The 12,511-nt window shown below is 45.6% G+C and overlaps 1 protein-coding gene across 2 annotated transcripts in view; it reads left to right on the top strand.

Moving 5' to 3' along the window:
- The window catches only part of LOC103678882 (zinc finger protein 84-like), an 8,667-nt gene extending 4,779 nt beyond the window's left edge, over positions 1 to 3,888 (top strand). For both annotated transcript variants that reach the window (XM_040620086.1, XM_008708312.1), the window contains 3 exons: positions 640 to 766; positions 1,034 to 1,126; positions 1,947 to 3,888. In XM_040620086.1, the coding sequence (XP_040476020.1) occupies positions 640 to 766; positions 1,034 to 1,126; positions 1,947 to 3,001 (1,275 nt within the window). In that variant the 3' untranslated portion in view covers positions 3,002 to 3,888. The remainder of the gene's footprint in view (positions 1 to 639; positions 767 to 1,033; positions 1,127 to 1,946) is intronic.
- The last annotated feature ends 8,623 nt before the right edge of the window (positions 3,889 to 12,511 follow it).

Here is a 12,511-nt window from a genome sequence, read left to right as displayed (position 1 = left end):
ACAAACCCTTGTGTCGAGGGAGGGCTGACTTTCAGTAGATCGCAGCGAGGGAGCTGCTCTGCTGCCTACGAAACCCCGACCCAGAAGCAGCAACATCTGCTTCAAAAGCGGGGAGAGGGACGCCTGGGTGGCACCGTTGATTAAGTGTCCAACTCATAGTTTCCGCTCAGGCCATGATCTCAGGGTCATGGATCAGGCCCCACATCAGGATTCGTGCTCAGTGCAGAATCTGCTCAAGACTGTCTCCCCTCTCCCTCTGCCCCTCCCCCTGCTCGCTAGTTCACTCTCTGAAATAAATAAATAAATCCTTTAAAAAATAATAAAAAATAAAAGCAGGGAGCACAGTAGGGAGAGCAGAGGGTACTGTCACTATCTCTCTCTCTCTTATCAGAAGAGAGCAGCTTCCCCCAGATCCTGCCGCCATCATGTAATCACAGCCCTCACTCTGGACGTAAGAGGGAACAGTTACGGTTTGTTACTGGGAACGGGGCGCATTTGCACCCCTCGTACAATTGAGGTTAGCAGACAGATGGAGAGGAGCTAGCCTGAAGGTTACTAGTGGCTCCTACCCTGGGGTCCTGACATCTTTGATTATCCAGAGCCCACTGGTTCAGCCTTACCAGGTGCATGCTCTTGCAGGGGTCACTGTCGTTTGAGGACGTGGCTGTGGACTTCACGTGGGAGGAGTGGCAGCTGCTGGACTCGGCTCAGAAGACGCTGTACAGAAGCGTGACATTGGAGAACTTGAGCAGCCTTGTGTCACTGGGTAAGGACACATCGTGTGTGGACGTGGACGCGCGTCCTTTTCCTGCTCATTTACTGAAAAGTGGGACCTGTGAAGTGTGTAAGGGCTTGGGGCTTTAGTTTCAGAATTCAAAAATTCTTAGCCCTTTCTTGTCTTTGGAGTGTCTGTCCACGCACATCCCCAACGAAAGGCCTCATTCACACCCTCTGAAGCTCAGCATTTATTTATTCTTTAGAAGCCTGAGCCCAAGAAATTGGGCTCAGATCCTGTGTGACTTCCCATACACAGGGTTTCAACTTATCCGACCAGATGTGATCTCCAGACTGGAGCAGGAGCAGCCACGGGTAGTGGGTGAAGACATCCCCGGTCAGAGCTTTTCAGGTGAGTCCCTGGGAGGCGGTGGAGTTGAAATGCCAGTGGGCAGTGAGCAGCGAGGACAGTGAAGGGGGGGCAGCTGCGCGGTGTTGTTCAGAGAAGTCCCCAGGTCGCTAAACCCTCGGAAGTGACCCCGAACCGTTGCGCTGAGCTTCTCAGATACGCATCCATGTGGGGGTCATCTGTCCTTCTTTGCTCTGATTTTGGAGTGAGCTGTGCTTCTCTGGTCTGCTCGAAGGAGCTCAACCCCTCTTTCTCATGTCAGACCCCAGACGTTCATTTTTCTCCACATCACACACCTTACCCTGCTGACAGGTCCCTTTTCTTTTCTCGTGGACGCAGGGTTCATTGTGAGTTTTTCCTCTCACTTTCTAATTTCCACGTATTTTCTTGGCCCTTTCATTGGTAAATGCCTCAGGTAACTATTGTATTTCCGCAGTCATTTCCTCTAGGCTCTCCTTGATTTCTTTTGTGATAGTTACTCCTTCTGTGCCTGTAACCAAAGGGATAACATTGGTGTCACCATCCCCTGCCTTTACCGCAACTTTTATCGCCATGTCTTAGAGTCCAGTGTGTGTGCAAATGAAACCCTTTACCTGGGACAGATTATTATATCATGGCCTCTAACAACCTATTTAGTCAACCTTTTCGTTTTAATCTTTTCCTTATCTATTATTGGTTTTCTACCTCAGTTTCCATGAAAGCACTTCATTTAATTGTAATTCCCAAGCATGTACCGGTGTGCGTGATTGTTTCTGTAGTTCTGGTTCGTCTGGTTCAGTTACTGAGGAATTCACAACATGTGTTTTATTGTTCTCTTTTCTAGAATACTGGAAAGTTGATGATTACAAAGCATGGCACCAAGAAATTCAAGACGGGATTAAAAAATTGGAACAAGTCCGTGAAATGAATGCAAGTGCGAAAATATTTCAGTGTGGCGTGAAACTTGCACCTTTAAAGCAAAAGCCCAATAAGCATGTCTCAAATGGAAAACATTTGAAATACTCGTTAGATGTATTTACTCAGACTCGAAACTGTGGAAGAAAGAAAGCTGGTAATGTCAACAGATATGAGAAATCCTTTCCCCATACCGAACGTGAGAAGACTCATGTTGGATTAAAATACTATGAATGTAATGAATGTGGAAAAGTCATCAGCAAGAAGTCACGACTCATTGTCCATCAGAGAACACACACAGGAGAGAAACCATTCAAATGCACTGAATGTGGCAAAGCCTTTTCCCAGAAGTCGCACCTTGTTACACATCAGACAGTTCACACAGGAGAAAAACTGTATGGATGTGAGTGTGGGAAGGCCTTCTCTAGAAAGTCACACCTCATCACACATCAGAGAACTCACACGGGAGAGAAACCATATGAATGCAGCAACTGTAGCAAAGTCTTCTCTCAGACATCACAGCTCATCATTCACCAGCGAAGTCACACAGGAGAGAAACCCTATGCCTGTGGTGAATGTGGGAAAGCCTTTAGTGGGAAGTCACAACTCATTACGCATGAGAGAACCCATATAGATGAAAAGCCCAACAAATGCAGTGAGTGTGGCAAGGCCTTCAGAGAGAAGTCAAGTCTCAGTAAGCATCAGAGAATTCATTCGGGAGAGAAACCCTATGGATGCAGTGAGTGTGGGAAAGCCTTCAGTGGGAAGTCACTCCTCATCAGACACCAGAAAACTCATTCAGGAGAAAAGCCCTACGGATGCGATGAGTGCACGAAAGCATTTATTTGGAAGTCACAGCTCATCATACATCAGCGGACTCACACAGGAGAGAAGCCCTATGAATGCGGCAAGTGTGGGAAAGCCTTCTCCCAGAAGTCACACCTCATCATACATCAGAGAACTCACACAGAACAGAAACCCTAGAAACGGAGCGAATGTGAGAAACTCTTAAAAAATTATCACACTTCTCTCCACATCCTAAAACTCATTTAGAGAAAACTTCTGAAGGCCGTGAGTATAGGAAAGGCTGTGGCAGGAAGTTCTACTGCCCTGAACATCAGAATGCCAAACGGGAGAGCGAGCCTGTGTGTGGTGAACGTGGCAAAGACCACAGAGAAAAGCATCAGCAAACAGTCTAGTCTCGTTGTAAATCAAGTTATTCATATTGAGAACAAAAATAATGATTTAAAAGAATGTAGAAAAATTTGTCCATAGGAACGTTACAAAAAATCAATTTCCAACTCTCGTATTGCATCTTTTAAAGAAAAGATTATTCAATTTTAAATAATAAGCATATGGAACTTTAAAGATATGTATCTGTGTGTAGATACATGTTAGCAATCATGACAGTCCAGTAAAGAGCCTGTTGCTTCAGAGGAATATTCCTGAGTATGGCTACATGTTACAGATTTATTTATTTTCACAGCACATGTGAAATTAATCTGTGAACATGGTGTCTGTCAAGAGTGCTGCACAGTGTGTATAATTTGTCTTGTGCCATAACAGTAGAAGATAAGCTGGACCAAGTGATGTATTTATTATTTAACAAATAGTTTAAGTTACATTGCCAGATACTTTTTGGCACATGTAAATGAGTCTGAGAACTCTTACCGTGCTCTGTCTACAATAATAGAAGCTGGAATTTTTCAATAAAATCTCCTGCCTCCTCTGAGTCACCAGTACGTACAGAATTGTTCACATTGGACATGCAAGCAAGAATGCACGTCCACACATGACTGAGTGAGCAGAAGAAAGCTCGGGATTGCATTGCTCTTCATCTAAATACATGAGAAATGGGGTTCGTAAAAAGATCCACGAAGCATATCCTCCTGTTATTTTTCAGTGGGTTTCTGTAGACTCAGTTGTATGTAGGTTAAATATAATAGAGCCAAGAAACCGTATTTTAGGTTGATATGCTAAGACATCATGCAATACTGTTCTCTGTGTCAATCTTTCAATGTTTTCCTAAAGTACTTTGCAAATAATTAGAAGAAACTCAATTAAAAAAAAACAAACATGTAGTTCGATAAGGTCACATGCAGAGGCTTTTGCTAGGAGAATTAGGGTTTTTGGTGGTTTGACCCAGACATCTTGCACAGATGAGGCTTTAGAAATCAAGCTACTTTATTGTTGGGGAAAAAACCTCTACTTAACATACAAGAAACCTTGCAATGCACGAGGTATTCTCTTGCTTTTAAATATGCCAACCTTAAGTTTATTTTTAAATAATGTGTCTTGAAAATGACAAAAGCCTTTCTTGAATGTTGGTGAAATTCAGAAGTTTGCATCACACCGTCATGTGTGATTTTCTTGTGTTGCCAACACAAGAAACTTATCTTTGTTGAAACCATCTATTATGCACGTTACCCCTACCTCTGTTTAGAATTTTTAGTACTTCCTCTCCTTGATAAAGCCGGACAATGTCAGAATTCTTTCCTGAAAGGTTATAACATGCAGACATACAGAAAAAGGACTGTTTTCGTCAGAGAAAGGGAGATTTGTGGACAGTGGTCTTTACATTGCATATCCAACAGCAAATGTTGTTTGTAAATGGGGTTGCGTCAAAATTAAAGTTAGGACCTAGGTTAGCCAAGTATTGCTTTGGGGGTTGACCTTGACCCCACATTGCTTATGCAGCCCATACGGGGAGGGCTTCATTATTCCAAAGTGTCATGTGAGTGCTTGTCTGACTGACCGATCAGGGTCCAAGTTTGAGCACAACAGCTACTCTAAGTGAAGCTGAGGGAATTTAGCTGCAGTTGGCGAAAGAGGCAGCAGGAGAGATGAGAAGCCAAAGAGGGTGGTGAGGGGGAGCTGTAAGTATTCACGTGCAGTTTCTGCTCCCCGTCCTTGCAACCTTGGGTTCCTCTGGGTCCGAGGGCTTAATCCTCAAGGGAGGAAGGCTCCTATCAAACGTCACAACAGCAGCTCCTTGATGCTGTTTTGAGACCTTGTGCTGGGGTTCTAAATCCACAGAACTAGGAATCGCTGGCACACATCTGGGGCCGGGTGGACTCTGTGCAGAGCCTCTTAGTATTTCCATGATGATTGTGAGTTCCAGTGGGAGACTAAAGCACCCTAATAAGGACAGGACTGCTAGAAACTCAGTCTTCACTAATGAAGACTTGGGTTTCCCCACAAGTAAAGATCCTTGACCCACCAATACCTTGCTAATGGCGGGCGTAATATGGAACAGGTGGCAGGAAAAAAGTTACTAAAAAATGAAGTTTTGTGGTGAGTACAGAGGCGAATGTATCTGCTATGTATATTTTTGTTGTATTTCAACAAATTTTCCTTCCCTATTTTTTGTTTTGAATTGGAACATTGGTGAGGTCTTGTTTTATAATTTAGTTCATAGGTCATGAGACCAAGAAAAGTCACACTGGGGGTGCCTGGGTGGCTCAGTCAGTTAAGCAGCTGACTTCGACTCTGGGATCAAGTCCTGCGTCGGGCTCCCTGCTCAGCAGGGAGTCTGCCTCTCCCCCTTCCTGCCGCTCAAGTGCTCTCTCTCTCTCTCTCAAATAAATAAATATCTTAAAAGTCCTGAAGGATATAAAGTATTCGGGAAATATTATGAACAAAACCAGCCTAATGGACATTATAAGCCTCTACACATTAAATCTGCAGAACGCACATTTTTTTCAAGTGCTCATAAAACATTCACAAATACAGACCATCTGTGATGCCATAAATCAGGTCTCCATAGATGAAAATCCTGGGATATGTTCTCTAATAATAGATACAAAATAAGGGTAAGTCTGGAAAATGCTCAAGTATTTGGAAATTAGGCAATATGCTTATAAAAAACACACAAAACGAAGAAATCAAAGGGGAATGAGAAGGTAGTTTGGACTAAATGATAAGAAAAGAAACATCGCAGTTCAAGGGAGGCCGCTAAAGCTGCGTGAAAGGGAAACAGCTGTCAGTGCTTATATGCGGAAAGAAGGGAAGTCTGGTGTGAATGATTTAAGCCTCTAGAGAGCATATTAAATCCAAAATGGTCGGAAATAATAAAGATAAAAGTGGAAATCAATAAAATAGGAAACAAAAATAGAGAAAATTAACAAAAATGTAATCAGTTCTTTGAAATTATAAAATGGATAAACCCCAGCTAGAGCGATCAAGAAAATAGAAACTCAAATTACCGGTGGCAGGGATAATAGTTTTCCTTACAGATCCTGTAGGTACTAAAAGGTCGATAGAGGGCGCCTGAGTGGCTCAGTCGGTTAAGCGTCTGCCTTCAGTTCAGGTCGTGATCCCAGGGTCCTGAGATCAAGTCCTACACCCGCTCAGCTCTGCTTCTCCCTTTTCCCCTCCCCCCGCTCATGCTCTCCTGTTCTTCTACACGTCCTGCCTGATGGGATTAGAGAGGGAGGTTGGGATCTCTACACTCTCAAGATAGCGATTAACAGCGGCATTCAGGGTGTGCTCGCACGGGCAGCGATCCAGCACATACCGTACACAAACCGCTTTCAATGTCCCTAATGCATCTGTACGATTACTACTAATACAGCCCACACGAAACAACCCAAGAATCCTCTTTTGTAACTTGTACATCCAACAGAATATAAAATGTGATAAATTCTATCATTCCCATATAATTTTAATTATTAGGAGTATTCATGATGAAATACTTTAATTCTTTACACATAATTACTTATTTTATGTATAAAATGTAACTTATTTACCTATGTATACATATATATCTTTTTTTTAAGATTTCTTTAGATCCCACGACCCGGGATCATGACCTGAACTGAAATCAAGAGTTGGAAGCCCAACGAACTGAGCCACCGAGGTGCCCCTGATTTTCAAGTTTTAAATGGTGCGTTACATTCCAATGTACACTTTTCCTTCACATAATCGTGCAGTGTTAAGTGTTTGGGAAAACTTTCCTGTGTGCACGCACTTACCCAGTTAGAACATTTATGAGCCTCCCCTTAGTTCTTAGCACAAAAATAGGGCAAATAAATTCTACTATGCAGTTGATGAACTGGTGATCATAGAACAGTTTTGTAAAGTTGGTTGGTGACTTCGTCAGGAGTCACTGTAAAATGCTGTAAGGTCATCGACTCAGCCGCTCTTCCTTGTGGGGTCCACTTGGAAGCGGCGATGGGGGTGCAGTGACTCCTCTAACTTGTAGGGTCCGCAAGTTTGCCTACACGTGAGGGCTCTAGCAAAAAGCAGGTATCATCTGCAGCGTGTGGCTGAGCTCAGCATGAAGAGTTGTGGGAACACAGGCCCTGAGTTAGATTTTTTTTAAGATTTTATTTATTTACTTGTTAGAGAGAGCACAAGCAGGGGGAACGGCAGGCAGAGCGAGAAGCAGGCCCGCTGCTAAGCAAGAAGGGGATGTGGGACTCGATGCCAGGACCCGGGGACCATGACCTGAGCCGAAGCCAGACGCTTAACCAACTGAGCCACCCAGGCAGCACCCTGAGTTAGAATTTAAAACATAAATGATTTTTTTTTCTCTATGGGGCAGGGCATGAGAACACACATTTTCCCTTGAAAGAGCAATGTTAAGTCAACAGAAAATAAGAAATACACTTAAGTTTTTATTCCATTTGCCCGGTTCTACAATTTGAGTTGTAATAGGATTATTCTAAAATTGGCTTAGGATAGAATAATATTTATATTAAAATTATCTTAAAATTTCTATTTATAATAAATTGTATAGATTTTATATATGATATATTATATATTAAAATATGCGTTAAAATTTAACAATCGTATTGATGCTATTAAATGTGATTATTAAAATTTAAAGCAATAGTATTCTATCCAAAGCTGGTTTTACCAGTTTAGTGCCGGAGCGACTGTCCACGAGGATGTAGTAATCACTAATGCCTTCTTGTTCATCTTAAGTCAAGTTACTGAGGTAGACGGGACATCTGCGAAGTACAAGGCTGTGACCTCCTGAGGGAGAAAAATGCCCTCGATTCCAGACGTTCCGGGGAAGGAGAGCGGCTTTCCGAAGACACTGGAAGCCGGTGAGGGGAGCGCCAGCCCAGAGCGCTCAGGTGAGCACGAGTCCTGGGCGAGCTGGGGCGCAGGCGTGTGCGGCGAAGGTGCCAGGCGAGCACACGCCCTCTCCCGCTGACGCGGCGTGCACGGGGGCGGTCACCGCTACATCAGACGCGGTCTGCACACCTACTTCCAGAGTAAGTGCCAAGCCACTTGGTTCGGAAATCAACTGCTTTCTCTGTGCCGTGAACAGTTGTACAAAATGCTTTTTGTGTTAGAATCTCCTTTTTTATGTTCCCCACCCTATTGGATGTTCTCAGATGTGCCACAGCGTCAGCCCGACCAGCCTTTCCTGCCCGAGGCCTCTCCGAGTTGGCATCTGGCCGTGAGAGGCTCGGGATGTCCCAGCCCCGAGCCCCTTGGGGCCAGTGTGTAAGCAGACGTGCGTTCCTGACGGAGGGGAGGTCGGGGCCAGAGACCAGGACACAGCCAGGGGGTCCTCCGGCGCTCCCTCCGCGCAAGGTCCCTCAGGCCACCAGCCCAGGCTGCCCTGCCCTCCCCCGGGAGGCTCCCTGTGGCTCCAGGATTTTCGGGCGGGTCTTTCCTCCCCTCCGCCGCTCCTAGAGCCAGACTTGAAAGCAGACCGCACAGTGATCTCCGCAGATGGGCTGCTGAGCAGGGAGCCCGCCGGATCCCAGGACCCCGGGGCCACGACCCGAGCCGGAGGCCGACGCTTCACCGACTGAGCCCCCAGGCGCTCCGCCAAAGTTTTAAAAAAGATTTATTGTATTTATTTGAGTGGGGGAGGGGCAGGGGGAAAAGGAGAGAAATCCCGAGCGGGCTCCAGGCCCAGGACGGAGCCCCAAACGAGGCTCGTTCTCTCCACCCTGAGATCATGACCTGCGCCAAATCAAGAGTCGGTCGCCTAGCCGACTGAGCCACCTAGGTGCCCCAGCAAGGCAAATTTTAAGTCTGGTTTACAGAATACACTTTTTACCCTTTATAGCCGCTCGGCTAGCGCCTCCTGGGTTCCATCCCGAGCCGGTCCGTTACTTAGAGACCGGTTTTCGCTTAGTAACAGGCCGCTGGTGTTTCCCATTGGCCGCGGCGCCCACGCCCACTGGCCCAAGCGGCTATTGGCTAAGATTGTGTCTGTCTCTTGGCCAATTCCCCGCCTCTGCGTTGCTACGAGACAGCACCCTGCCTAGCAACGGGCGGTTCCTAATTGCCATTGGCCGGGGTGCGGTGGCAGGAGGGTTAGCTGCGACTGTTCTAGCTCCTTAGCCGCCCGAGACCGTGGAGGGGCTCCTGCCGTCCAGGCCCGGGCTGTGCTGAAGGCGGAGGGCGCCGGGGGCGGGGGAAGTGCTGGGCGCTGCAGGCTCAGCGCGTTCTGCGGAGCTGCACGGAGACCCCGTCCTCGGGCGAGCTTTGGTGGGGGCTCCAGCAGTCGGGACCCTAAGTGGGGACGGGGGCGCGGCCCGGATGCACCTGCGGGTTGTGACCCCGCGGGGGCGGGTAGGGCTGGTCCCGGGACCCGCTCTTCCCGCCGCGGGGTTTCAGGGCTGTCCGCCCCTGCACCTGAGTCTCTCCCAGGCGTCCCGGCGGAGGGCGCGCGCGCCCACCCTCCCGCGCGGAGCCCTCTCCGGTTCCCTGCTCCCTCGGGGTCTCTCCCCGCACTGTACTTTCTCGGAATGCGAATTCCCGTCGGAGCCGGCTCCATTCGTAGCTAGCTGGCTTCCTTCATCCGCTTTATCCGGCAGTTGGGTCATTTGTGTGGTTGCCTTTGTTTTCCGTGTGGTTTTGTGACCTTTGCCCCATTTTTCTCCCTCAGTTTGTAATTTACACGTAAGAACGTGTGCCGCCGAGTTTAAAATATATAACATCTAGTTTATATTTTTATTTATTTTTACTCTCACCTACAATTTTTAAAATATACTATCTCCCCATGGCAGGAAATTCAGCAGGTTTTTTATTTCTAGAGGGCATGTGACACAATTGTACATTTTTTAAAAAATACAGCAGTTGATTAATGCACTTATTTCTAAATTTTTCTGTGGGTTATTTCATCCCTAATCTTAAAGGAGAGCTTTTGTGCTTCTTGAAGGATGAATGGGCTTTTCTTATAGGATGGGCTGGAGTGGCTAGCTGGGGAGGTTCAAGGCAAGAGGTGGCATGTGAACATCTTTAAAATGGCTTTTATAAAAGAGTAGACTAGTTTAAATTAATTGTAAGATAGGATATACATCAGTAATAACTAAACTCTGTGAAATATAAGTCCCGATATCAAAACCCAGTTCTCCGTGGCTTCCCTGTAAGAGTAGGTCTATGCTGCCATGGTATCTCGCTTTTATCTGGACCCTCTGTGGCCTTGCTTTCGCAGCCTGTGTATTCTCCCTCAGTGTGGCTGGTCGCTCAGAGTGTCGTGTTTTCTTTAACTACTGCTCGTTCACAGGAATATCCACTCTCTGTTACAGCAGGTAGCCTCCCAGTGGTTTTCCTGATTCTGCCCTTTCAACAGATTGTTTTCCTGATTTTGGTTACTTTTGTGACTTTATCTCATTTTCCACCTAAGTTTATAATTGGATTTGGGATAATAATGACAAAGTGTGGGGCGCCTGGGTAGCGCAGTCGTTAAAGCGTCTGCCTTCGGCTCAGGGCGTGATCCCGAGTCCCACATCAGGCTCCTCCGCTATGGGCCTGCTTCTTCCTCTCCCACTCCTCCTGCTGTGTTCCCTCTCTCGCTGGCTGTTTCTCTGTCACATAAATAAATAAAAAAATCTTTAAAAAAAAAATGACAAAGTATACATTTAGTAAAAAAAAAAAAAAACTATATTATATTCACTAGAAGACCAACCCGCCCTGACATTCAACAAACAGCAATCTTTCTAATGGTTCCATTAAAACAAAATAGAATCCATTCAACTAAAACTTTTGGTCATCCTCAATGTTTAAAAAAATCCTATCCAAGATGAATTACTTTAAAATCTACTTTTTAGCCTGGGTGGGTTAGTCTGCTAAGTGTCTAACTCAATTTCAGCTCAGGCCATGATCTCCGGATTGTGAGATTGAGCCCACCCCCTGTGCTTAGTAGGAAGTCGGCTTGAGATTCTCTCCTCCTCCTGCAGCACCCCCCCCATGCATGCTCTCACTCTCTCTGAAATGAAAAATCTTTAAAAGAAAATCTACTTTTTGTTTGTTTTTATTATTTTATCATTTTTATTGAAGTATAGTTAACAATGAAAATCTGTTATTGATAGTAATACATTTTTGGTAAATCAGCAATGTTGGTGAATGTTGAAACTTGGTGTGTTTGGGAAATTGGCTACTTTCAGCTTATTTTCATTAAACTGATTAGAGATAGCATACCATGTTCAGTAGTTATGATGGCAGTGGCATTCCAGGGCAGACGAGTGTGCTGATAACAGCAGGTGTCTCTGTAGAATAAGGAGGCGATTTCTTGATAATCTTTAAAATAGGGACTCTGGGGGCATCTGGGAGGCTCAGTCGGTGAAGCTGAAGTGTCTGCCTTCAGCTCAGGTCATGATCTCAGGGTCCTGGGACTGAGTCCCACATCGGGCCCCTGCTTAGTGGGGAGACTGCTTTTCCCTCTCCCTCTGCCTGCTGCTCCCCCAGCCTGTGCTCTCTTTATCAAGTAAAATCGTAAAAAGAAAAAAAGGTGTATTTATTTATTTGAGAGACAGAGAGAGAGAGAGAGTACGCTGGCGAGCTCAGCTAAGGGAAGAGGGGGAGGGATAGAGTACTAACAGACTCTGCACCGAGTGAGCGGCCTGAGGCAGGGTCAGGACCTGAGCTGAAACCAAGAGTCGGACCCTCCACCTACTGTGCCACCCAGGCGCCCCATCTTACAGATTTTTAGATACGTGGAATCATACACTAGATTTTTCTTTTTCTGGGGTCTCATTGTACTCGTTTTGAGATTTATTCATGAGGTCGTATTGTTTGTTCCTTTTTTATTGCTGAGTTGTGTTCTGTTAGCCCATTACCTTGGAAACAGACATGGAAAACAAGTGGTCTAATCGAAGGTGCCCCAAACCACAATTTCTGACACTGCTGGCCAACCCACCATAAAGCTGCCGACCTCTGATCCTTCCTGAAGCAGTAAAATTCCCTGGAGATTTGTCAGAGGGGCATGGTTCTCTCTTGGTGGCTAAGCTGGGATTCCTATGGATGATGCCTTGTCTCGGCTATATCGAACCTTTGATGCCTCTCGTTATTTGAAATATTACTCTTTCAGCTAGTTGACATTCTGCCTGACCTATTTTTATGAACTTTCATGGAAGCCTGTCACCATAGCTGCCATCCTGGAAATTATTTTGCTTGTCACTTTCTTAAGTCATTCCAGATATGAGCATATTAAACTAACTTGTAAGCACGCTGTGAGTCATAAAGAAGCTGGAATTTTTATATACATGTTTCCTCTTAGATTACTAACATGAATACAAATTA

Source organism: Ursus maritimus, unplaced genomic scaffold, assembly GCF_017311325.1.
Source record: "Ursus maritimus isolate PB19 unplaced genomic scaffold, ASM1731132v1 scaffold_33, whole genome shotgun sequence".
Lineage (NCBI taxonomy): Eukaryota > Metazoa > Chordata > Mammalia > Carnivora > Ursidae > Ursus > Ursus maritimus.
This window is presented reverse-complemented; position numbering and strand designations above follow the sequence as displayed.